Source organism: Equus quagga, chromosome 9 (assembly GCF_021613505.1).
Source record: "Equus quagga isolate Etosha38 chromosome 9, UCLA_HA_Equagga_1.0, whole genome shotgun sequence".
Taxonomy (NCBI): Eukaryota; Metazoa; Chordata; class Mammalia; order Perissodactyla; family Equidae; genus Equus; species Equus quagga.
In genome coordinates, this window is record NC_060275.1 from 80,385,809 (window position 1) to 80,410,219 (window position 24,411).

The 24,411-nt window shown below is 36.8% G+C and overlaps 1 protein-coding gene across 2 annotated transcripts in view; it reads left to right on the forward strand.

The window, feature by feature from the left end:
- The window catches only part of PLPP1 (phospholipid phosphatase 1), a 95,206-nt gene that overhangs the window by 43,450 nt on the left and 27,345 nt on the right, over positions 1 to 24,411 (forward strand). The window contains exons 2-3 of one of the 2 annotated variants that reach the window (XM_046671060.1): positions 17,310 to 17,461; positions 22,162 to 22,442. In XM_046671060.1, the coding sequence (XP_046527016.1) occupies positions 17,310 to 17,461; positions 22,162 to 22,442 (433 nt within the window). The remainder of the gene's footprint in view (positions 1 to 17,309; positions 17,462 to 22,161; positions 22,443 to 24,411) is intronic. The other variant, XM_046671059.1, reaches the window with a different exon arrangement.

Consider the following 24,411-nt stretch of genomic DNA (forward strand, 5'->3'; position numbering starts at 1 on the left):
CATGAACCTGTCTTTCTAACATCAAGAAATGGAATTTTGTTTTACTTGTGGCAAGGAAACTTTTTGTGTTTTTCCATCTGTTTTTGGACTCTGAACAGTCAGCATCAGTTCAGAGCCTGATACTAGGGCAAGCTGCTCGCAGAAGGCAATTCCCCAGTTGCTGCCTCTCTCGCACCAGGGTAAGTAGCAGCAGTGAGGAATCTTTTTAGTCATTAAATGACTTTCCAACGGCTGTCTTGGCTTAAAGGGCTGGGTGGGGATGGGGGAGATCCAATCTGGGATCTTATTCTATCTAGGGGGAATGTAAGCAGGGGTCACTGGCAGGGCAGTAAGAGTGGGGAGAATGGACTAGTGGTTCACTGATTTTCTCAGTGGGAGTTTTAAAGCACAATGCACCAATCATGTGTTTAGTTAAATATGCAAATGTGTTCAATCAGATACATTTTTTAAATTTAATTTTTATTGAGTTAATGGTAGGTTACAATCTTGTGAAATTTCAGTTGTACATTATTGTTTGTCAGTCGTGTTGTAGGTGCACCCCTTCACCCTTTGTGCCCACCCACCACCCCACCTTTCTCCCGGTAGCCACTAATCTGTTCTCTTTGTCTGCATTTTCAAATTCCTCATATGAGTAGAGTCATACAGAGATTGTCCTTCTCTATCTGGCTTATTTCACTTAACATAATACCCTCAAAGTCCATCGATGTTGTTGCAAATGGGACGATTTTGTTCTTTTTTCTGGCTGAGTAGTATTCGATTGTGTATATCACAGCTTCTTTATCCAATCTTCGGTTGATGGGCACTTAGGTTGCTTCCACGTCTTGGCTATTGTAAATAATGCTGCAATGAACATTGGGGTGCATGGGACTTTTGGAATTGCTGATTTAAAGCTCTTTGGATAGATACCCAGTAGTGGGATGGCTGGATCGTATGGTAGTTCTATTTTTAATTTTTTGAGGAATCTTCATACTGTTTTCCATAGTGGCTGCACCAGTTTGCATTCCCACCAACAGTGTATGAAGGTTCCTTTTTGTCCACAACCTCTCCAACATTTGTTACTATTTGTTTTGGTTATTTTTGTCATTCTAATGGGTGCAAGGTGATATCTTAGTGTGGTTTTGATTTGCATTTCTCTGATGAACAGAGATGATGAACATCTTTTCATGTGCCTATTGGCCATCCGTATATCTTCTTTGGAGAAATGTCTGTTCATGTCTCCTACCCATTTTTTAACCGGGTTGTTTGATTTTTTTGTTGTTGAGTTGTGTGAGTTCTTTATATATTATGGATATTAACCCTTAGTCGGATATATGGCTTGCAAATATTTTTTCCTAGTTAGTGGGTGGTTTTTTGTTTCAATCCTATTTTCCTTTGCCTTGAAGAAGCTCTTTAGTCTGATGAAGTCTCATTTGTTTATTCTTTGTGTTGTTTCCCTTGTCTGAGAAGATATGGTGTCCGAAAAGATCCTTTTAATACTGATGTCAAAAAGTGTACTGCCTACATTTTCCTCTAGAAGCCTTATGGTTTCAGGTCTCAGCTTTAGGTCTTTGATCCATTTTGAGTTTATTTTTGTGAATGGTGAAAAAGAATGGTCAATTTTCATTCTTTTACATGTGGCTTTCCAGTTTTCCCAGCACCATTTGTTGAAAAGACTTTCTTTTCTCCATTGTATGCCCTCAGCTCCTTTGTCGAAGATTAGCTGTCCGTAGATGTGTGGTTTTATCTCTGGGCTTTCAATTCTGTTCCATTGATCTGTGCACCTGTTTTTGTACCAGTACCATGATGTTTTGATTACTGTAGCTTTGTAGTATGTTTTGAAGTCAGGGATTGTGATGCCTGCAGCTTTGTTCTTTTTTCTCAGGATTGCTTTAGCAATTCGGGGTCTTTTGTTGCCCCATATGAATTTTAGGATTCTTTGTTCTATTTATGTAAAGAATGTCATTGGGATTCTGATTGGGATGGCATTGAATCTGTAGATTGCTTTAGGTAGAATGGACATTTTAACTATGTTTATTCTTCCAATCCAGTACATGGAATGTGTTTCCATCTCTTTATGTCATCATTCATTGCTTTCAGAAAAGCCTTGTAGTTTTTGTCATAAAGGTCTTTCACTTCCTTAGTTAAGTTCATCCCAAGGTATTTTATTCTTTTTGTTGTGATTGTGAATGGTATTGTGTTCTTGAGTTCTTTTTCTGTTAGTTTGTTATTCGAGTATAGAAATGCTACTGATTTATGTAAATTTATTTTATATCCTGCAACTTTGCTGGAGTTGTTGATTATTTCTAAAAGTTTTCCAATGGATTCTCTGGGGTTGTCTATATATAAGATCATGTCATTGGCAAACAGTGAGAGTTTCACTTCTTCCCTCCCTATTTGGATTCCTTTTATTCCTTTCTCTTGCCTAATTGCTCTGGCTAAAACCTCCAGTACTATGTTGAATAAGAGTGATGATAGAGGACATCCTTGTCTCTTTCCTGTTTTCAGGGGGATGGCGCTCAGTTTTTGCCCATTGAGTATGATGTTGGCTGTGGGTTTGTCATATATGGCCTTTATTATGTTGAGGTAATTTCCTTCTGTCCCCATTTTGTTCAGAGTTTTTATCATAAATGGCTGTTGGATCTTGTCAAATGCTTTCTCTGCATCTATTGAGATGATCGTGTGGTTTTTATTCCTCAGTTTGTTGATGTGGTGTATCACGTTGGTTGATTTGTGGATGTTGAACCATCCCTGAGTCCCTACTATGAATCCCACTTGATCATGAAGTATGATCCTTTAGGTGTATTGCTGAGTTCGAGTTGCCAGAATTTTGTTGAGAATTTTTGCATCTATGTTCATCAGTGATATTGGCCTGTAGTTCTCCTTTTTCGTGCTGTCCTTTTCAGGCTTTGGTATCAGCGTGATCTTGGCCTCGTAGACTGTGTTAGGAAGTGTTCCATCTTCCCTAATTTTTTGGAATACCTTGAAAAGGATAGGTATTAAATCCTCTTTGAAAGTTTGGTAGAATTCCCCAGGAAAGCTGTCTGGTCCTGGGGTTTTATTCTTTGGGATGCTTTTGATTGCTGTTTCAATCTCCTTCCTTGTGATTGGTCTGTTCAGACTGTCTGCTTTTTCTTGACTTAGCTTTGGGATATTGTAAAAGTCTAAGAATTTATCCATTTCCTCCAGGTTATCCATTTTGTTGGCATATAGTTTTTCATAGTATTCTCTTACAATCTGTTGTATTTCTGCAGTCTGTTGTTATTATTCTCTTGCATTTCTGATTTTATTTGAACTTTCTCTCTTTTTTTCTTTGTAATTCTGGCTAGGGGTTTGTCAATTTTATTTATATTCTCAAAGAACCAGCTTTTTGTTTCATTGATCCTTTCTATTGCCTTTTTTGTTTCAATAGCCTTTATTTCTGCTCTGATTTTTATTATTTCTCTCCTTCTGCTGGCTTTGGGCTTTGTTTTTTCTTCTTTCTCTAATTCAGTTAGGTATAATTTGAGATTGCTTATTTGGGATTTTTCTTGTTTGTTAATATGTACTTGTATTGCAATGAATTTCCCTCTTAATACAGCTTTTGCTGTATCCCATATGAGTTGGCCTGGCATGTTATCATTTTCATTTGTCTCCAGATATTTTTTGATTTTTCTTCCGTAATTTCTTCAAGATCCATTGCTTGTTCAATAGCATATTGTTCAGTCTCCATATCTTTGTCCCTTTCTCAGCTTTTTTCTTGTAATTAATTTCTAGCTTTATAGCATTATGATCAGAGAAGATGCTTGTTATTATTTCAATTTTTTTAAATTTATAGGGGCTTGCCTTGTTTCCCAACATATGGTCTATCCTTGAGAATGTTCCATGTGCACTTGAGAAGAATGTGTATTCTGCTGTTTTTGGATGGAGTGTTCCATATATGTCTATTAAGTCCAACTGTTTTAGCTTTTCATTTAATTCCACCGTTTCCTGGTTGATTTTCTGTCTGGATGATCTGTCCAATGATGTGAGTTGGGTGTTGAGGTCCTCTATTATTATTTTGTTATTTATTTTTTTAAAGATTTTATTTTTTTTTCCTTTTTCTCCCCAAAGCCCCCCAGTACCCAGCTGTATATTCTTTGTTGTGGGTCCTTCTAGTTGTGGCATGTGGGACGCTGCCTCAGCGTGGTTTGATGAGCAGTGCCATGTCCGCGCCCAGGATTCGAACCGACAAAACAGTGGGCCCCCTCAGCGGAGCACGCGAACTTAACCACTCGGCCACGGGGCCAGCCCCTTGGGTTATTTTTAATATCTTCTTTTAGGTTTGTTAATAGTTGCTGTATGCACTTTGGTGCTCCTGTGTTGGGTGCATAGATATTTATAAGCCTTATTTCTTCTTGATGTAGTGTCCCTTTGATCATTATATACTGACCCTCTATGTAGCTCTTTACCTGCCTTATGTTGAAATCTACTTTGTCAGATGTAAGTATTGGACACTTGCTTTATTTTGTTTGCCATTAGCTTGGATTATCGTCTTCCACCCCTTCACTCTGAGCCTGTGTCTGTCCTTGGAGCTGAGGTGTGTTTCCTGGAAGCAGCAGATTGTTGGATCTTGTTCTTTAATCCATCTTGCCACTCTGTGTCTTTTTATTGGAGAGTTCAGTCCATTTACATTGAGGGTGATTATTGATGCATGAGGGCTTAATGCTGTCCTTCTGTTGCTCATTTCCTGTTTTCCTGTGTTTCTTTTGTTTCACTTCCTGTTTGTTTCACTTTAGCCTACCTGTTGACTTCTGCAATTTCTTATGCTGGGTTTTTTAGCTTGTTCCTTATTTATGTTTTGTGTCTCTGTTCTGTTTTTTAGTTTAGTGGCTACCCTGCAGTTTGTATTCAGAATCTTGTGCATAACATACTCCATTTTCTGGTGGCCTCTTACTTCCTTAGCCTAAACTGATTCAGTCCTTTTCCTCCTCCCCTCCTAAATTATTATTTTCATCTCTTATTCCAACTTGTGTTGTGAGTTCGTTGTTAGAGTGCTAAGATTGTCTTTGCTTTGGTGATTTCCTTCCCTTTATCCTAATGCTATAGTTGAATATTTGCTATCCTATTCTGGTTCTATCTGTGTGTCTCCCTACTCTGTATTTTGTGACCCCTTTTTCCCTTTTTTTCTTTGTACAGGTATGAGGGCCTTCTTGAGGATTTCTTGTAGGGGTGGTCTTGTGGCTATGAAGTCCCTGAGCTTTTCTTTGGCTGGAAAAGCTTTAATTTCTGCCTCACATCTGAAGGATATTTTTGCTGGATAGAGTATTCTTGGCTGAAGATTTTTATCTTTTAAAGTTTTGAATATGTCATTCCAGTGTCTCCTAGCTTGTAAGGTTTCTGTAGAGAAATCCGCTGAAAGTCTGATAGGAGTTCCTTTGTAGGTTATTTTCTTCTGCCTTGTTGCCCTGATTATTCTTTCTTTGTCATTCATTTTTGCCATTTTTACTACTATATGCCTTGGAGTAGTCTTTTAACATTGACAAATCTAGAAGATCTGAAAGCTTCCTCCACACACATTTCTCTCTCAGTCCCTAGATTTGGGGAGTTCTCTGCTATTATGTCATTGAGCACACTTTGTGCTCCATTTTCCTTTTCCACACCCTCAGGAATTCCGATGATTCTTAAATTGCATTTTCTCATTGAGTGGGCTATTTCTCTGAGATTTTCTTCAGTTTTTTAAATTCTTAGTTCTCTTTCTTCCTCTGTCGAGCCGTTCAACCTGTTTATCTTAGATTATGCTAATTTGCTCCTCTATGGTGTCTACATGGGTATTCAGGGAGTCTGTATTCTGTTTTATCTGATCCATTGTATTTTGCATCTCTAGTATTTCTGATTTTCTTCTTCTTTATAGTTTCAATCTCTTTTGTGAAGTAACTCCAGAACTCGTTGACTTGTTTCTCTATAGTTCCCTTTATGTCACTGAGTTTTTTGATGATAGCTATTCTGAATTCATTGTCACTTAGTTTACCTATTTCCACGTCCTCAGGACATACTTCTCTGTTTTTATTGTTTTCCTTCTGGTCTGGAGCTTTTATAAATTGCTGGATGGTAGAGGAGTGGTTTTTGTGCATAATGCTATTATTCGGTTGCAGTTATAGCCTGTCACCACTAGATGGGTGTTGAGAGCCATGCCTTCTGAGCCCTCCGCCTTCAGCTGCAATGGCGGGGCAAAGCGTGGGTTGGGGGATGAGGGGCACTTTCTCTGGTGCGCAGACTGGTATTCTGATCAGCTCTCACTCTCTGGTTTCCTGGGGCGTTGGCTTGATGGGCTCCCCACACACGAAAGCTTTCCCCCATTAGAGGGTTTCTGCTGCTTGGGTCTGTGGGAGTCCTAGACTATCCGTGGATGTGCGGCCCCTCCCCTGCTCCTTCCTTCACCTGCGCAGCGATCCCTGTCTGTAGGGGAGGGAGTGAAGTTCTCTCTTACCCCGTTCCAGCTCCTCCCAGGGAGACTCCAGCTTCTCCGCCTTCTGTCATTTGGCTGCTGTGGGTCTCTGATGATTTCTGTATCAGTAGGATATTTTTGGTTGGAATGCAGGTGCTCCTTTTGGTTGTAATTTGCAGGGGAGAGAGTCCTGGGTGAGCTCACTCCATCATGTCGCTGACGTCACTCCAATCAGATACATTTTTCTACTTGAGTATTAATCTTCTAATATACCTGAAAGTGTCCTTTTAGAAGCTATCAAAATTTGAGAGAAAAAATGAGATTCCTGTCAAATTAGTTTCTCTGTAACTTGAGGGAGTATATTCTTGTTTAATTTTAGCGGTAGACACCTGTTTCCAGTGTGGAACTCTGTTCTGTGGGACCCAGTATTAATATCGTTGGGCAAGGAGACGAAAAGAGTGACTGGGAAGGCACTCATTTTGTTTACTATAGAATTTTGATTATTCTCTTTGAAAATGTTATAATTTGGATGCTCATTGTTTGGTTTAGAATTTTTGCCATGTATGGTAAATGGAAGGCTGTGTTTTGTTCTATTATTTGTTGAGTGTCTATTGTGTATGAATTACTACTGTGTTAGAGATTCTTTCTCTGCTCGTAACAACTCTCTGAGGTTGGTAGGTATTTCTCTTTTACACCTACCAAGAGGCCGAGTTGGGATTTTAACCCCAGCAAGTCTGCCTTATTGTGTTGTTCACATTCTTTTTGACGTTCGTTATTGTCCTCAGTATAGAGTGGGTCTGTTTTGATGGATGTGGATAAGTCCTGTAAGCTCTTTTGTTTTGGTTGAAAGTTATCAATGTGAGTCTAGGTGGTGAAGATTGGATTAGGAAAGAGTGGTGGGAAATGGGTTAGTGTGATAGCAGTCATCAAAGAGAACAGTGCAACCTAGCTTGCCTGTATCTGCTGGAAGAATTTCTGAATCCTGATCTAGACTCTTTAAGAGTGAAAATTTGAATTTGAATCTCTTTCTTAGCTTCACTCCTAAAGTTCAGTGTAACTTTATACAAGTCACTTAATCTGTTCATATTTATTTTTCTAACTATAAAAAGGATGCTTTTCCATTTATCAGAAGCCATGATGGGAAAAGGGTTTGTTTTGTTGATGCAAACATCGCACCTATCTTGAAGTTTGTCTTTGTTCTTAAGAACAGAGTTCATTGATTTAGCTCCAGTACGTATAACAAACCTCTCTCGTATTGTACTTTGGAGAAGGGCACTGCCAATCATTCACCTTTTAATAGGAGTGAAATGCTTTGCCTATATTTCTTTCCCTGCTCTTTTCTATCTTTACTACTTATTTAGTGCTTATTAGCTTTTCTCTGGACCTCACAGCAACTCTATAAGGATGCTTGGTTGCTTGTTTTACTTGATGTGGTTTAGTAGCCTCCTTGGGAATCTTTCAAGAATAAGGTGATCCTCCACCTCCCTAAATTTATTAAGAAATTCTCAGTTCCCTTTTCTTTTATACCTCAAAGCTCCTGTCCTTTGTCTGTCTCAGCCATTTATTTCCTGTGGTTATATCTTAGTTGATGACATTTCTGATAAATACACTCCATAACAAACCTCGGTAATGAACCCCTCCGTAATCTGAATTTTAAGCATTCTATTCTCTAATCACCATCTTCATGGAAACAGTTCTGTCAGTCGCCAGCAACGTGTTAAAAATCAAGTTGTTAAATCCAGTGGTCTTCATCTTATTTGATCTATCAGCAGCATTTTAAAAACATTTAAAAAATGTTTTATTTTGAAATAACTTTAGACTCACATAGAAGTTGCAAAAATAGTTCAGAGTTACTATGTACCCTTTACCCAACATCCCCCAATGAAACGTCTTACATAACTATGACAAAATTATTATTTACCTATTAACTAAAGTACAGGAGTATGATGATAGTTGTAATAATTATGTAGTTATAATGGTTATAAAATACAGTACTATGATAGTTATTAACGAAAATACAGACCTTATTCAGATTTCACCAGTTTTACTTGCAATCTTTTTTTGTGTGTGCATAATTCTATGAAATTTATCATATGTGCTGGTTTGTGTAACCATTACCACAATGAGGGTTCAAAACTATTCATCATTCTTGGGAAACTTCCTCATATTATCTCCTGATAGTCACACCCTCCCCCAAACCCAAACCCAAACCCTTACCCTTGGCAATCACTGATGTATTCTCCATCACTGTAATTCGGTCAAGTATGTTATATAAATGGATTCATACAGTATATATCCTTATGAAATTTGCTTTTTTTTTTTTACTTAGAGTTATGCCTTTGAGATCTATCCAAGTTGTTGAGTGTATCAATAGTGTGTTATTTTTTTAATTGTTGAGTAGTATCCCTTTATATGGATGTATCACAGTTTATTTATCCATTGTCTATTGAGGGGCATCTTGGTTATTTCCAGTTTTTGACTGTTACAAGTAAAGCTCTATGAACATGTGTCTACAAGTTTTTGGGTGAACATAAGTTTCCATTTTTTTGGAGTAGATACCCAGTAGTAAGATTGCTGGATCTTTTGCTAAATGTTTGTTTAAATTCATAAGAAACTGCCAAACTGTTTTCCAGAGTGTCTATTACCATTTTGTATTCTCACTAGCAATGTATAAGGGGTCGAGTGTTCTGCATCTTCACCAACACTAGTATTTTTTTTTTTTTGAGGAAGATTAGCCCTGAGCTAACATCTGCTGCCAATCCTCCGCTTTTTGCTGAGGAAGACCGGCCCTGAGCTAACATCCATGCTCCTCTTCCTCTGCTTTATATGTGGGACGCCTACCTACAGCATGGCTTGACCAGCAGTGCCTAGGTCTGCACCTTGGATCCAAACCGGCGATCCCCAGGCCACTGAAGTGGAAAGTGTAAACTTAACCGCTGCACCAGTGGACGGGCCCCAATACTAGTATTTTTTGTTTTAGCCATTCTAATTAGGTGTGTAGTGATATCTCATTAGGACCTTAATTTGCTTTTCTGTAATGGCTACTGATGTTGAACATCTTTTCATGTGCTTGCTTACTATCAGTGTATCCTCTTTGGTGAAATGTATGTTCAAGTCTTTTGCTCATTTTGTAATTAGATATTTATTTATATATTCATTTAATTAGTTAATTATAGATGATAAAATTTTTGCTAAGAGAAGTAATTTGCCCCAGGTCCAATATCTAGTAAATGACAAAGCTGGGATTTGAAACTGGGATGAATCAAGTTTATTGGGTTTTTTTTCTTTTATAGACTGTGCTTTTGGTGTAATGTCTAAGAATTCTTCACCTAACCCTATTGCAAAGGCTTTTCTTTAAATGTTTTCTAAATTACACTTATCTGTATGATCTATTTTGTGTTAAGTTTTGTATAAAGTGTGAGGCTTAGGTCGAGGTTCATTTTTTCTGTGTGTGTATGTATGAATGATCAGTTGTTCCAACATCATTTGCTGAGAAGACTCTCCTTTCTCCATTGAATTGCTTTTGTACCTTTGTTAAAAAAAAAAAAGTTAGCTGGCTGCACTTTTTCTGGATTCTATTCTTGTTCCATTGATGTTTGTGTCCTTCCTTCCTCTTATACCGCACAGTCTTGATTACTGTAGCTATCTATATATTGGGCAATAAAAACAAAAATGTATTGAGTAGCTTACAGTTGAGTAGGGGGAAAACATAAAGTATAGCTACATTTTCTCAAAAAGATTCAAGGAGTGTGACTCCTTCAACTTCATTATTCTTTTTCAAAATTGTTTTAGCTGTCTAGTTCCCTTGCTTTTTCACATAAATTTTAGAATCAGTGTCTACAAAAAAATCTAGCTGGAATTTTGATAAGAATTGTATTAAAGCTGCAGATCAATTTGGAGGAGAATTGACATCTTTACCATTAAATCTTCCAATCCGTGAAGATGGTATCTCTTTCCATTTATTTAGGTCTTTGATGTCGTTTATCAGTGTTTTGTAGTTTTCAGCATACAGATCCGATACATATTTTGTTAGGTTTATGCCTAAGTATTTCAATATTTTGAACTATTATAAATGATATTGTGCTTTTAATTTTGGTTTCCAATTGTTTATACTACTATATAGAAATATGATTGATTTTTGTGTGTTGACGTTACATCCTAGCACCTTGCTGCACACACTTATTAGTTCTAGGAGTCTGGAATAAGTTTTTTGGGATTTTCTACACTCTCTTGGTTTTAATTCTATCTTACTGGCTGCTTTTTCTCATTCTGCTTTGCACATTCCTTCTCTTCTTCCTGGTCTTTTAATTTTGGAGTACTCCTGGGATCAGTCCTTGGGTCTTCTTTTCTTCTCCCTACTCGCTCCATGGTGATCTCATCCAGTTTCGTGGCTCTAAAACCACCTCTATGCTAAATTTCTATCTTCATCCTGGACTTCTCCCCCAGTGGACTTTATTTCCAACTGCCTAGTTGATATCCCTGCTAATAGGCACCTCAAATTTGATGCATCCAAGTATGAACTCTTGGATCTATCCCTTGTCCCTATTCAGTCTTCAGCCTTCCCCATCTCAGTTAATGCAACTTTAATCTTCTGGTCTCTCAAATGGAAAACCTTTAGGTCATTGTTGACTCCTCTTTTCTCACATTCATATTCAATCCATCCATCAGCAAATACTCTTGACTCTACTTTCAAAACAAATCCAGGATTTGACCACTATAGGACTTATGGCATACCTGTGATCCCTACCCCCACTCGATCTTGTGCCTTGTACAGAGTAGTAGGAACTCAGTTGATCATTGAACTGAATTGAATGATTACTTCTTTATTAAAGAAATGATACTCAGGACTGAGATCTTACTTTCTCTAGTTGAATTATAATGTGCCTTAATGTTGACAAAAATAACGATTGTTTTTACATATTCCTTGAGTTTCCTGAATTCTTAAGAGTTCTATTATAGGTGAAGTTTCTTAACCTTTTGGTCTCTATACTGAATTGTGTTCAAATGTAGTTAATATTAAACTGTTTCAAAGTTTTCCTTTAAGAGATGGTGATAGAGTTTACAAAAATGAAAAAGTTCTAGCTTAGGTTATTTTAGTTATAATTTGTTAATGCAGGTTGAAAAGAATTATTTTTTAGTTTTTTAAAACCCTGCCTCTAATAGAGATTAATATTAATGAAATATACTCAGATAAGCACTCTGTGTAACGTGAGAATACATTATGTATAAGGTAACTGCTCTTGTTTACAGCAATAAAAAAAAAATTATGTTTTAGGTAATAAAGGAAAGTAGTGGTCCAGGTATCTTTTCGGTTATACAGTATTCATGATCTTAGTTCTCTCTTCTTGGCTCTTGTTTTTTGGTATAGTTCAGTAATTATTTTTCTTTCTTATTCAGTCCTTCTGTTTCCTGAACTACATTTTATCATGTACTCCCATGTACCCTAGTGCACTTCAGTTCATGCATGAATGGGGTAAAGTAACTTCACGAATTCTCTTGAATAGTCATCACAGTTTCATTCTCTTAAATATAAGCAGAAGGAAAAGAAATAAGGCATTGGCATATTCTTTTTACTATCTTATTAAATATGATTGTATTTTAGGTACTCACAAGCATCTTTTGACAGCTTGTATTTTCAAAATTGACTTTTTCCTACTTGGAATTTTCCCCATTGGTAAATAAACAAAGGACCTAATAAAGAAGGTAGACTAAATACACACACACCTCACATATCCATTTAGCCTAGGGGTATGGTCAGCTTGCAAAAATAATAATAGACCCATTATTCTACAGTATAGCCTGTACCTTTGCATTCTTTAGATTTCTGGTCTCTCTCTATATCCTTCCCTTCTTGTTCGGGCATTAAGAGAAGAATGTGATCTCTGACATATTTCATAAATGGACATCATCCTCACTTTTTGATGGGGTCTTTTGTTCTGCCAGTGGGGTCTTTTCACCTTCCAGGCTATTGAGGTGTGGTACTTGACCCTGAAACAATCTCGAGGTGCCTGACATCTTTGGGTCAGGATTTCTCAGGCTGTTGCTTACTGCTGTTAGCCCTGAGGAAGTGTGTCCCTTAATGATTTGCTGCTGTGGACTCTGTGGTTACATGTTGCTCTCTCCTGGGCATCTGATATGTTTTATATCCATATAATGGAATACTATTCTGCAATAAAATGGACCAAAATACCAATCTGTGCTACACCATGGGAGAACTTTAAACCATTATTTTGTGGAGGCATTTGTGTAGTTTTCACTATTAGAAGAATTTCCTTCATATGTAAAAAAGTTTTTAACTACAGTTTCTCAGTTTTTCTGGACAACTCACCACCAATCTTTCTAACTAACTCGGTTGTTAGTATTTGTATTATGGTTTCAAGATCTTGAGTATTCATGCAAGAGGAACTTAAAGATGTTGTGTGACCATGTTCTTATGTTGTCTTTTCCTGTCGCTGATAAAGGATGGAGAAATTTTCTTGTGGTATTTAGTTTGTAGAACTGATGAGTTACAGTATCATAACATGCTCTCTTTTGAACTGTTATAAATGTTCACTGGTAGAAGGCTATATTTATTTGTGAGTATGAGTTTACTGTGCAAGAAATCCAATTCTTAAATGGGCTATTATGACTAGCCACTGGAGCATGTTAAAAAGCAGAATGTGGGAATGTAAAGTGGTGCAGCCACTTTGCAAAACAGTTTGGCACTTTCCTAAAAGGTTAAATATAAACTTAACCATATGACCTGACCATTCACTCCTAGGTGTCTACTCATTAGAAATGAAAATGTATGTCCACACAAAGACTTGTACATGAATGTTTCTAGTGGCATTAGTCATAAAGACCGGAAACAACCTAAATGTCCATTAACTGGTGAATGGATAAACCAAATGTAGTATGTATATAGATGCAATAGGATACTATTTAGCAATAAAAAGGAACAAAATGCATGCTATGAACCTTAAATGCATGGGTGAACCTTAAAAGCATTATGCTAAGTGATAGAAGTCACTTATAAAATACCACATATTGTATGGTTCCATTTATATGAAATATTCAGAAAAGACAAATCTATGTAGAGATGGAAAACAGATGAGTGATTGCCTGGAGCTGGCGGTGGGAGCAAAGATTGAATGCAGATGGGCTCATGGGAATTTTTTGGGTAATGAAAATGTTCTGGAACTAGATTGTGGTGATGGTTGCACAACTCTATACATTTACCAAAATCACTGTATTATATACTTAGAGTGGATGAATTTTATGGCATGTAAGTTATACCTCAATAAAATTGTTTAAAAAAAGGGAATGAAAATGAATTTTTTAAATTGAAGTATTAGGAGAAACATTGATAAATGTAGTCATTTGACAAATGATGAAAAGGGATTGTTTTAGAAATGTAATCTTTCAGGTAAAAGGGAAAAGGGTGTTTAATTTAAACTGATGAAAGAGTTAATGGGACCCTTAACTTTTGCCTTGAAATCTATAGTAGATATAGAAGATAGCATCAGATATGTTTTCTTAAATTTTTGTATTTCTCCATGCTTTTGTACACTGTGGCTGGTAGAGTAAATTGGTGGTGTAAAATAACCTTTCTGGAGCAGTTTGTTGGGGACCTTAACGTTTATGTCCTTTGGCCTATAATTCCCCCAAAAATTATATTCTAAGGAAATAATTAGAAATGCAAACAAGGATTGGTATTTGGATTCACTTTGACATTTGTATGTTAATCGAAATGTTAGTAATGACCTACATGCTCTCAAAGGGGAATGGTTGTAATTGTTCTAGTTATGGCTCCGTTGGTTGCAAGGAGTGGAATCCCTTTCTAACTAGCTTAAGTAAAATTAGTTTTTAGTGAAAGGATATGAGGCACTCTCACAACCCCACAACAGCAAGATCAGTGAGGCCTTTTGGCAATGGGGAACCAAAGCTGCTTTCTCTATTTCTTACTCGTAGGGATCTGGCTAGTCACTTCTGTTTTCTTTGCAGACCTCCTTTGTCTTCAGCCTGTTCTTCAGCCAGTCTTTGTTGTACGTGGCCCGGTGCTGTTTGCCAGCTCTGACTCAGTCTTTGTTCCAAGTCCAAAATTTTCAGAGCAGGAATCTGGACTGTCTCATCTTTTTGAGCCTTAAGTGAGTCACTGAACCACCAGTGGTTTGGTTTCCCTCTCCGTTCCCCTTCTGGGGGGTCTACATTCAGGTTTAGTTGATGTGAGAAAATGAAATGGCTTTGGGTAATGACTGATGTGATACATCTCATGGGCTCAGATGAGAGGTTGCAAATGTTAGATATTACTATAATTTAAAAATATTTCTGAGCCTTCTGTGATACAGTCTCTTCATTCAAACTCTCAAAAGAATAGTATACATTTGTAGTAGATTCATGCTCATTTTCTTATAATTTCTTATGGTCTAATTTCTACCCTTTCTTCCTTATTAAAACCACTTTTACTAAGTCTGGCAATTGAAAACCCACTGGACACTGTGGACCAATCACCACCTCCTGGGATGCTATCTCTGCTCTTGACCTCAGTGACACTATTCTCTCCTGACTTTCCCTCAGCCCACCAAATCTGCTTCAGTGGGTCTTCTTCCTCTGCTCATTCCCTGTGCCTCACCCTCCACTTCTTTTCACTTCATATCCATCCTGCACAATTTCTTTTACTTCTTGGCTTCAGAGATCTTTTGTGTCCCCAAATCTCTATCTCTGTACCAGACCCCTTCTACTGAGATTCTGACTCTGGTAACCACCGGCTTTTTGAATATCACCACTTAGAGCCTCACCAGCTCTCATTTTCTTTTGAACCTTCATAGATCTTTGTACCTCTCTTTATTCTCTGCTATAATTATGTACTGTGCCTTATTCAACTTTGTATTCCTGGTAGCAGAATTCCTTGTACAATGGATTTACTCATTTTTTGCCCCCTTGAATATTCCTATTATAAAAAATGGAGTAATTGTATCTGATTTTATTTTGTTTCCCTCCTATCCTAAAAAATACCCACAAACTTTTTTTATAAATCTAAGAATAATTTCTAACATAGTTTTTATGGTCAAAGAAAAAAAACCCAACTTAATGTTAATGGATATGCTTGTTAAAAACCGTTTTCAACGTATTTGGGTTTATTAATATGAATTTTTCCTAAGAATAAGGATATAAAGCCTACTGGGTTTTGGATACTAATCATATGTGCATTTAATTTCTGTGCTAGATTTCTTTTCTTACTTCAAAAGAGAGAAATGCTCATTGAAAAATTCAGTCAATTCAGAAATATGCAATGTAGACACCGAAAGTTTCCAGTGTTATGTCCGGAGTTCTTACAAGTAAAGTGTATTGTAGAAGTGGTGATTCTTTGTAAATACAAAATAAATTTGCTCATTGGGTTAGAGTATGGTTATTGGTTGAAGGATGAGCATTTATTTACTGTGTAGGGCAGTCAACAACTAAAATCACAGATCTGAGTATTCATCTCCACAATGTGTGCTGATTCAGTGCAAAAGGTTCGTGCTGTTACTGTGGTATTTATGTTAAAGAATTGAGCATTTCACCCCATTCCTCTGAATTCAAGCAATTTGGTAAATCAGAGGATAGTCTGAATTCAAATGAGAGAGGGAGTATAAGGGTCAATTAGCAAAGTTAGCTCTAGTTAAAAAAAATATTTTTTAATGTAATATTTACTAGGAGTATGGCTTTGGGAACACTGTGAGCGTCTTAAAGACTTGTAATGGGTTGACAACTATTGGCAAATTGGCTAACATAAAGAAATAAACTTTGGTTCACGTATTCAGGGTCTAAATGAAAAACAGAAAGATAAATAAAAGAACTAGGAATGTGCTTCTCCTTTTCATTTGGCCCTTGTAGATTGAACACATTTGATATTTGTAGTAAATACACTCAGGTAGAGTGGCAAAGGCTTGGTTGTCCTTCAGCCTGTAGGGCTTTACTGCAGTTAATGAGAACTGTAAATGGTCATCAAGACTTGGTGCTTCAGAGAAAGAACACTTGAACTTCCCTTGAGTATGTTAGCTTAGTGGTTATGGTGTTACTGCTGGGAGGATGGGTCACTTACAGAGAGAATCTTCCATGCTTGGATAAGTCTTGAGGCAGACCTCATGTTGAGAGTTTTTCCTAGACTGTCTCTCTTTTACAAAGCAATCCTACTCAGTATGCTGCACTATTAATCAGTATGCCAGGTTCAGTGCAGTAAAGGAGAACTGAATTCTTGAAGTTCACATATTTAGGCAAATGTTAGACATTTTAGGAGATGAGTGTGAGACATGATCTTAGGGAAAACATTGATGATGAAAACAGAGAGAGCTGTGTTTTAGGTGCTTTTGTGCTTGACTCCATTGTCCATCTTTTCGTAAGAAACTTGGTTTAAGTTCAGACTCCTTTTTACCGCGGCTCTAAACTTACTGTAGACAGTACAGAAATGAGTGGATAAAGCTTCATTTAGATACTCTGATAACTTAGCCAGTTACCACGACCTGTCTAAATGTGGTAGTAATATAAAGATAAAATGGGGAGTGTCAAAATGCTGTTTTCCTTTTGGAAGCAAAGTGTGTGACAAATAGGTTTGGAAATAGTGTTGAAAACCCTGTGCATTAAATGACAACAAGAGCATGAGAAGAGATTTTTTTCCCCTAAAATCCATTTAGTGTATTTAGGCAGAAACAAAACGAAGAAGGTGCTCTTGGTTAAATTGGTTAATAGAAGACTTGGAAGCATTGTTTCCTGTAGGAAAAAGATCTTCCCCCTGAGCTGTAATCTGTCTGACCTCTGTTGCATGCATTGCTGCATTTCCTTTTTACATGTGCTCCTCTTCATTTTTATGGCAAATGCATTTTTAAACACAGTCTCTGGGATAATTATTGCCATTAATTAGTTTTGATATTTCCTTTTTAATGATATTTTCATTTATTCCTTTTGCTAGCTGGATTGCCTTTTGCAATTCTTACTTCAAGGCATACCCCCTTCCAACGAGGAGTATTCTGTAATGATGAGTCCATCAAGTACCCTTACAAAGAAGACACCATACCTTATGCGTTATTAGGTGGAATAATCATTCCATTCAGTATTATCGTTGTAAGTTAAATCCACTTTTCCAAGTTTATCACTTTTGGGTAATTGACTTAATTTTGTATTAATCTGTTAATGATTGAATGCATACCCCTCCAAAACAATGTGTTTTTTTAACTTTTAATTGAAAGTGTTATTTGATCAAGATAATCAGCTATTCTAAGTGGGACCAAAAGATTAACAGTGTATATTAGAAGAACCTTACTGAATATGTGTAGGTTTTTATGCTAATCTTGTCTAAGTCACTGTGATTTTTAGAGCTCTAATTTTCTATTGTTTCAGTAATCATGCAATAGTTGAATGTAATATCAATATATTTCTAGCATACTTTATACTTAGGATATTATTTTTATAATTTGTTGAATCTGTGTGTACGTATCTACTTTCTAGTTACTGAATTCTAGAAAACACAAATTGCTAACTGATGTTAAGACTTCATTTAACTCATGTTTACTTTAAAGAATTTTTAGATAATGCCAGAAATGGGAGAGAAAAGCTAAAGTTCTATGTATAATTAGTAGTGAACACAAAAGAATTTTGACTAGTACTGAAACACAGTAGTAACTGTTTTTTAGGATTTCAGGCAGAAATTATTAGAGAATCTGCTCCAGGGAAGACTTCAAGTGATTGGATTAGATGATATTTATAATCTCTTGACCCAGAGATACTATGACTTAGATTAAGTATTTTTATGCTCCATAACTTGTAACTTTAGAAACAAGATTTATGTTAGTTAAAAGCAGAAAATGTAGTCCCATCCAGGAAATAGGCCAACATGATAATAGCATATATATCTTGTCTGTTTTGGAGTTTATTATTAAAAAAAAAAAGAAAATTCTTACTTTAGAAATGTAATGTCTTATTCAAGAATGATTACAGCTCCTTATTAACACTAAAAGTTAATCAACTCATAATTTGTGGTGCATAATTAATAAAAGAAAACCTCTGCCATACAAGTATTTGTTTCATGAGACTGTGAGCTCCTTGAAGGCAGAGAGGGTGCCTTGTTCATCTTCGTATCCTCGTTGCTTGCCCTGGAGCCTGGCATGTCCCAGGTGCTGGAATGGAACAGAAGTAGTTACACAGTAACATTGGTGACTCTCCTACAGTGTGGTGACGTTTTAAGATATCAGTGGATCCCTTTAATCTAAACAAATCTTTACACTAAGTTTTTACTACTAAAAGAAAGCCAAGCCTGTGATTCTTGCATTAAGGAGGGAGTAAGAGTAGGGTCTTTTTTTTTTTTTTTTTTTGAAGTATATCTGTTTCTGAGAGATTACTAATTATTTAAATATAAAATTTTTAGGAGGACTCTTAGTTGCAAATAGTAGCTGATTTCAGACAGGCTTTGAGTACTCAGACACTGCTACAAATGTACCTGTCTTCCAATTCTACACAATTTTCTTTGTGTCTCAGTAAAAAGGATGCTGCACAAGCAAAACTACATAAATCTGCTACAAACCAGAGGCCTGCAGTGGGGCTGCCGGGCACTGCGCGGGCACTGTGCGGGCACTGCGCGGGCGTGCAAGCCCACACAGCAAGTGCAGGGCCCGACGGGGCACTCAGCAAAAACTCCATATTTATATTGCATTAACTTGGAAATTTTGACTATTTCAACATCACCTGTGAGAAAATTATCTTTATATTTAATAAAACAGCAAGTAAATTGAGTGTAGTTTTCTTTAAAAAGAACAGACTGTGTGAAGGTGCTATCAAAGTACTGTTTTCATATCAACCGTATCAACAAATACACACACTGCTTAGGGCAGTGGTTAATGTACTAATTTAAAATAACCTAAGTTTATTCATTAGCTCAGCTTCTTTCAGGCAACACTTAGACTTGTATATATTTAATCTTATTTACTAGAAAGTAAATCATTTCTTTAAATCTTAAAATCAGGATGATTCAGATTTTATAGCAGGCCTTTGAGGTGACTTGCAAATGATCTACAAATACGTGAGTGCTTGAGGGAGCCTGGGAGAGAACCAGAATTAATATAGTTTCTCAGAAGCCTTTCTTCAATAAGGTGGAAATGGTCAGTGATGTTAAATACTACTGAGAAGGTAAATGACGGTTGATAAAAATCTGTTTTAGCTGATGAGACCATTTTAACTTTTGAGAGAAATTCAGTAGAATAAAGGGAATGGACATAGTTAGAGATATTTAGGAAGGAATGAAAGTATGCTAGTGATTATTTAGACTATTCTTTTGGGAAGGTAGGCCCTGAATGGAAGACACGTAACTATAGGGACAATATACAGATGTATAAAATCATCTTGGTTGGTGGAGATATAAAGGAGATGGTGAGAAAATATTGTGGTGCATAGGTTTTAAATGGTTGCATCACACTGATTTAGATAATTATTAGCTTTGATTTTTAAAAGTATTCTGTTTTACTCCCCCAGACATTATCTTTAGTTCTTTAATAATTTAGCCTATTTTTAGAATCTGAGTAAATAACGCATGATAAGTCATTCTAGCTCTATGATTAGGCCACAGTTAGCTTAAGTGTGGACTTTACTAAAGGCTAAGAATTGGCATAAATGGCTTGAAGGGCATGATAAGGTATTAAAATAAGATAAAAATATGGCTGTCATGTGTAAGTGAAATGCACAGACACATCCCTATATTTAGAAGAATCAATTTAGAACTTCTCTATTGTCTGTTTCTCTCAATAAAGATGGAGCACATAATAAAAAATGATGTAAGTTACCTACCTTTTGTCAGCTTTAGTGTCCCCCCACCCTTCCCCAGTATTAAGGGTCAAGTTTCAGCTTACACTACTTCTGTAGGTCAGTTTTTAATCCATGCCCAGTGCTTAGAGTGCTCCTAGTGAGCTAACTTTTAGTCAGCAGTGGCAAGAAGCAGAGTTTTGGTGGCCCTAAACAATGATCATTATGACCAGGAAGACACACAGATCAGTTCCTGGTCCTGGAAAATAGATGAGTGCTTCCGCAAGAAGAACAGCTGACAGCTGAGATGTGGAAGGTTCGACTGCTCAAATTGCGGTTGATAAATATACTTGGTATATATTTTAATTTATCAAAGATCAACTTCATAAAGAATCATTAGAGATCCTTTTTTGCTGCTAATCTGTTAAGGCAGTTCCTGGACCCCGTACAGTGTGAGGAGACAGTGTTTACTTTATATAAGGCCATTGGAGGCGGTGGGGCAGCAGCCCTGATCCAAACTGCAGAGGGGTAGCACCCCTAGAAGTACGCGTGGTTTTCTCTCCTGTGAGACCTGTTCCCAGAAAAGCATCTGTCATTCCCATTAAGGCCTATGATGAGGAGAAGATTTCAATGGGGCTCAATGTGTTTCAACTAAGAATGTCTGCCTTTTACCCAAGAGGCAGCACCTTCAATTAAAATTTATTGACCACTACCCTGCTTTAGATCCCTGTGGTGGTTCTACCTTTCTATTCAATAACTAAAATTTTATTCCTGCTTTTGTAGAGTTCATAGTCTAGTTGTCAAAGTTATGACATTGGAATTCTAGGAACCATTGAAGTCAGATAAGGAAATAATTTTTGGTCAGGTTCTTGAAATCCATTTCAGGAGGCAGCCATTTATTTCACCTGTGGTAAGGCTCTCCTTGAAGAGAGTTAGCCTCACTAAATGGAAATGTTTGAATGCTTTGTAAAGTTGTTTGTTTAAATTTAAGCTGAGGCAGTGGAACTAGTGTGTATCTTAATTGAAACTTTGTGACTTCTATTCCGCCAATGTAAATTAGCAAGCAGGCTGTTCTTAAGTGTTTATTGTGGTCTCAGGTAGCTACAGTGTGGCTTATTTTATCAGCAAATGTAATTTTTTATAATGTTGTTATTCAGTATCTTTTGAATTTCTCAAAGTATTGGTCTGTGAACTTGTAAAGTATTTGGAAACCTTTTTTATGCCTACTTACGTGGCTCATATACACACTCTACTAGAATCTGGGGAGGCATTAATTCCAATTTTGCAAAAATCAGTGAAAAATAAAGAGGAAAGAGTCATTTCAGATGTTTTTTTTGGAAAGGAGAGCATCAAGTGTGTGTTTGGTCTTTCAGTGAGACTTCTTAAGGAAGCCAGGCCTAAAGGTCTCCTGAGAGGCAGGACGGGGGCGCCCTGTCAGCTCATCTCTGCCCTCTGTACACTTCAGCCGCAGTGTTAGATCCCTATGTTAGATCTAACTACTACATTCTATATTAGATTCTATATTAGACTTTTTACTCCCTGAAACTGTTTTACTCTTTTTAATATGATGGATGTCTTTGATTCAAAGGAATGTTTGATAAAAATGAAGACTCGCAAATAAAAGTACTTATATAAGGGATGTTCTAATTGGGGAAGTTTGTGTTCTTTGAACAAAGCATGGTTTTTGCCCCTCGTGATACATAATTGCCCTTCATGATACATAATTTAACAAAAAACACTTGTTAAAACTCAGTTTGTTTGAATACAAGAAAAGAAATAAGGTCTTCTTGTTTCAGGTAGACTTTTCAATTATTTTGGCTCAGCCATTGCTTTGTAAGCATTATCCACAATTGATCTGACACCTTGTTTTGTGATTTAGAATTAGGTATTGTAAGTTGGCTCTCCATTTATAAAGGAAAAAAGGGAGTGTTCTTAAAACAGGTTTTGTGATTTACCATTTTCTTTTCTATTTTTTATTTTGTTTAAAATGCCTGGTTGCTGCTTTAACATATTGTTTTCTGTTTCTTTTTCAGATGATTATTGGAGAAACCCTGTCTGTTTACTTTAACCTCTTGCACTCAAATTCCTTTATCAGGAATAACTACATAGCCACTATTTACAAAGCCATTGGAACATTTTTATTTGGTGCAGCTGCTAGTCAGTCCTTGACTGACATTGCCAAGTATTCGATAGGCAGACTGCGGCCTCACTTCTTGGATGTTTGTGACCCAGATTGGTCAAAAATCAACTGCAGTGATGGTTACATTGAAAACTACATATGTCGAGGGAATGCACAAAAAGTGAAGGAGGGCAGGTGCGTGTTAAATCTTTAATGCCTGTTTTATCTTGTATATTTTTGGGATAGAAAGTTTCAGTGACTGGAAGATGAGCCATGCACTAGCTTAGAGAAAGTAGCTAGAGTAATCACTGGGAGGTGAATTAAGATCATATGTTTGATCTATTCACTCTAGTCATTCTTTTTTTCCCATTTTATCCCTATTCTCTATGTAAGAGCATTTTAATGCAACTCTTTTCATCTCTAATGTATAATAATGTGAAATGAACCTTGTAGATTATATACAGTAGTCTCCCCTTATCCACTTTCTGCAGTTTCAGTTACCCATGGTCTACTACAGTCTGAAAATATTAAATGGAATATTCCAGAAATAATCCGTAAGTTTTAAATCACATACCCTTCTGAGTAGCATGATGAAATATTGTGCCATCCCACTCCATGCCACTCGGGACATGAATCATCCCTTTGTCCAGTGTATCCATGCTGTGTATGCTACTTGCCAGTTAGTCACTTAGCCTTCTCAGTTATCAGATCAACTGTTGTGGTATCACAGTGCTTGTGTTCAAGTAACCCTTATTTTACTTAATAATGGCCCCAATAACGGCAAAAGAGTAGTGGTACTGGCAATTTGGATATACCAAAGAAAAGCCTAAAGTGCTTCCTTAAGTGGAAAGGTAAAAGTTCTTGACTTAATAGGGAAAGAAAAAAAATTGCATGCTGTTTGCTAAGATGTACAGTAACAGTATATTTATTATAGTATATTGTTATAATTGTTCTGTTTTACTACTAGTTATTTTTGTTAATCTCTTATTATGCCTAATTTATAAATCAAACTTTACCACAGCTATGTATGTATAGGAGAAAACAGTATATATAGGGTTTGTACTATCCAGGGTTTCAGGCATCCACTGGGAGTCTTTGAACATATCCCTGGCAGATAAGGGGGGACTACTGTAGTCCAGGGTCAGCAAATGTTTTCTTAAGGTGCTAGATAGTAAATATTTTAGGCTTTGTGGTTCATTTGACAACTATCCAACTCTGCCTTTGTACAGGAAAAAGCAGCCTCAGATAATCCTTGAATGAATAGGTGTGGCTGTGTTCCAGTAAAACTTTATTTACATAAATAGTGGCTATCCCAGGGGTTATAGTTTGCCGACTTCTGATCTAGTCCAACTGTGTATGAAGCTCTGCTAGATCTCTTAGTATTCTTACTAGATTTCTTGTAAGGTAACTTCATTCATTTCTTGACAGTTCTAGGTCCTCAGATCCTTCTTATAACACCTTTGTTGGGCTACTTTCTATATCTGGAGTTAGACATGAATGAAATAGAATGTTTGAAAGCCAAAAGGTCCAACTCCTTTAATTTATGGATGAGCAAACAGAGGCCCAGTAACATTAAATAAAGACGTTAATTAGTCATCTCACTAATTAGTAGGCTTAACTCATGTCTCAGAATTGTCAGCCTTACCTTTTGTATATGATTATCCTATTTTAAGATAGCTGTCATTTTCACTTATTTATTCATCATCCAACAGATACTTTCTCTGGGTAAAACATCCTTTGATTGTTTTGTATATATGATTCCAAGACACTTTATTGTTCTTGTTGGTTCTCATGTAAGCTACACAGGCCTGCTAGTAGCCCCCAATTTTTGCATTTCGGGGCATGAGAAAACACCTTATTTAGCTAAGGGTATACACTATGCTATGTGCTTGGGATTCAGCAGTGAAGAAGACAGCACTGGTTCCCACCATAGAGTTTAGTCCAGCAGGGAGCACTTAGAGTAAACAAATAGAGCTTAGTCCAGCAGGGAACACTTACATTAAACAAATAGAGCTTAGTCCAGCAGGGAACACTTACATAAACAAATAGAGCTTAGTCCAGCAGGGAGCACTTGCAGTAAACAAATAGAGCTTAGTCCAGCAGGGAACACTTACAGTAAACAAATAGAGCTTAGTCCAGCAGGGAGCACTTACATTAAACAAAT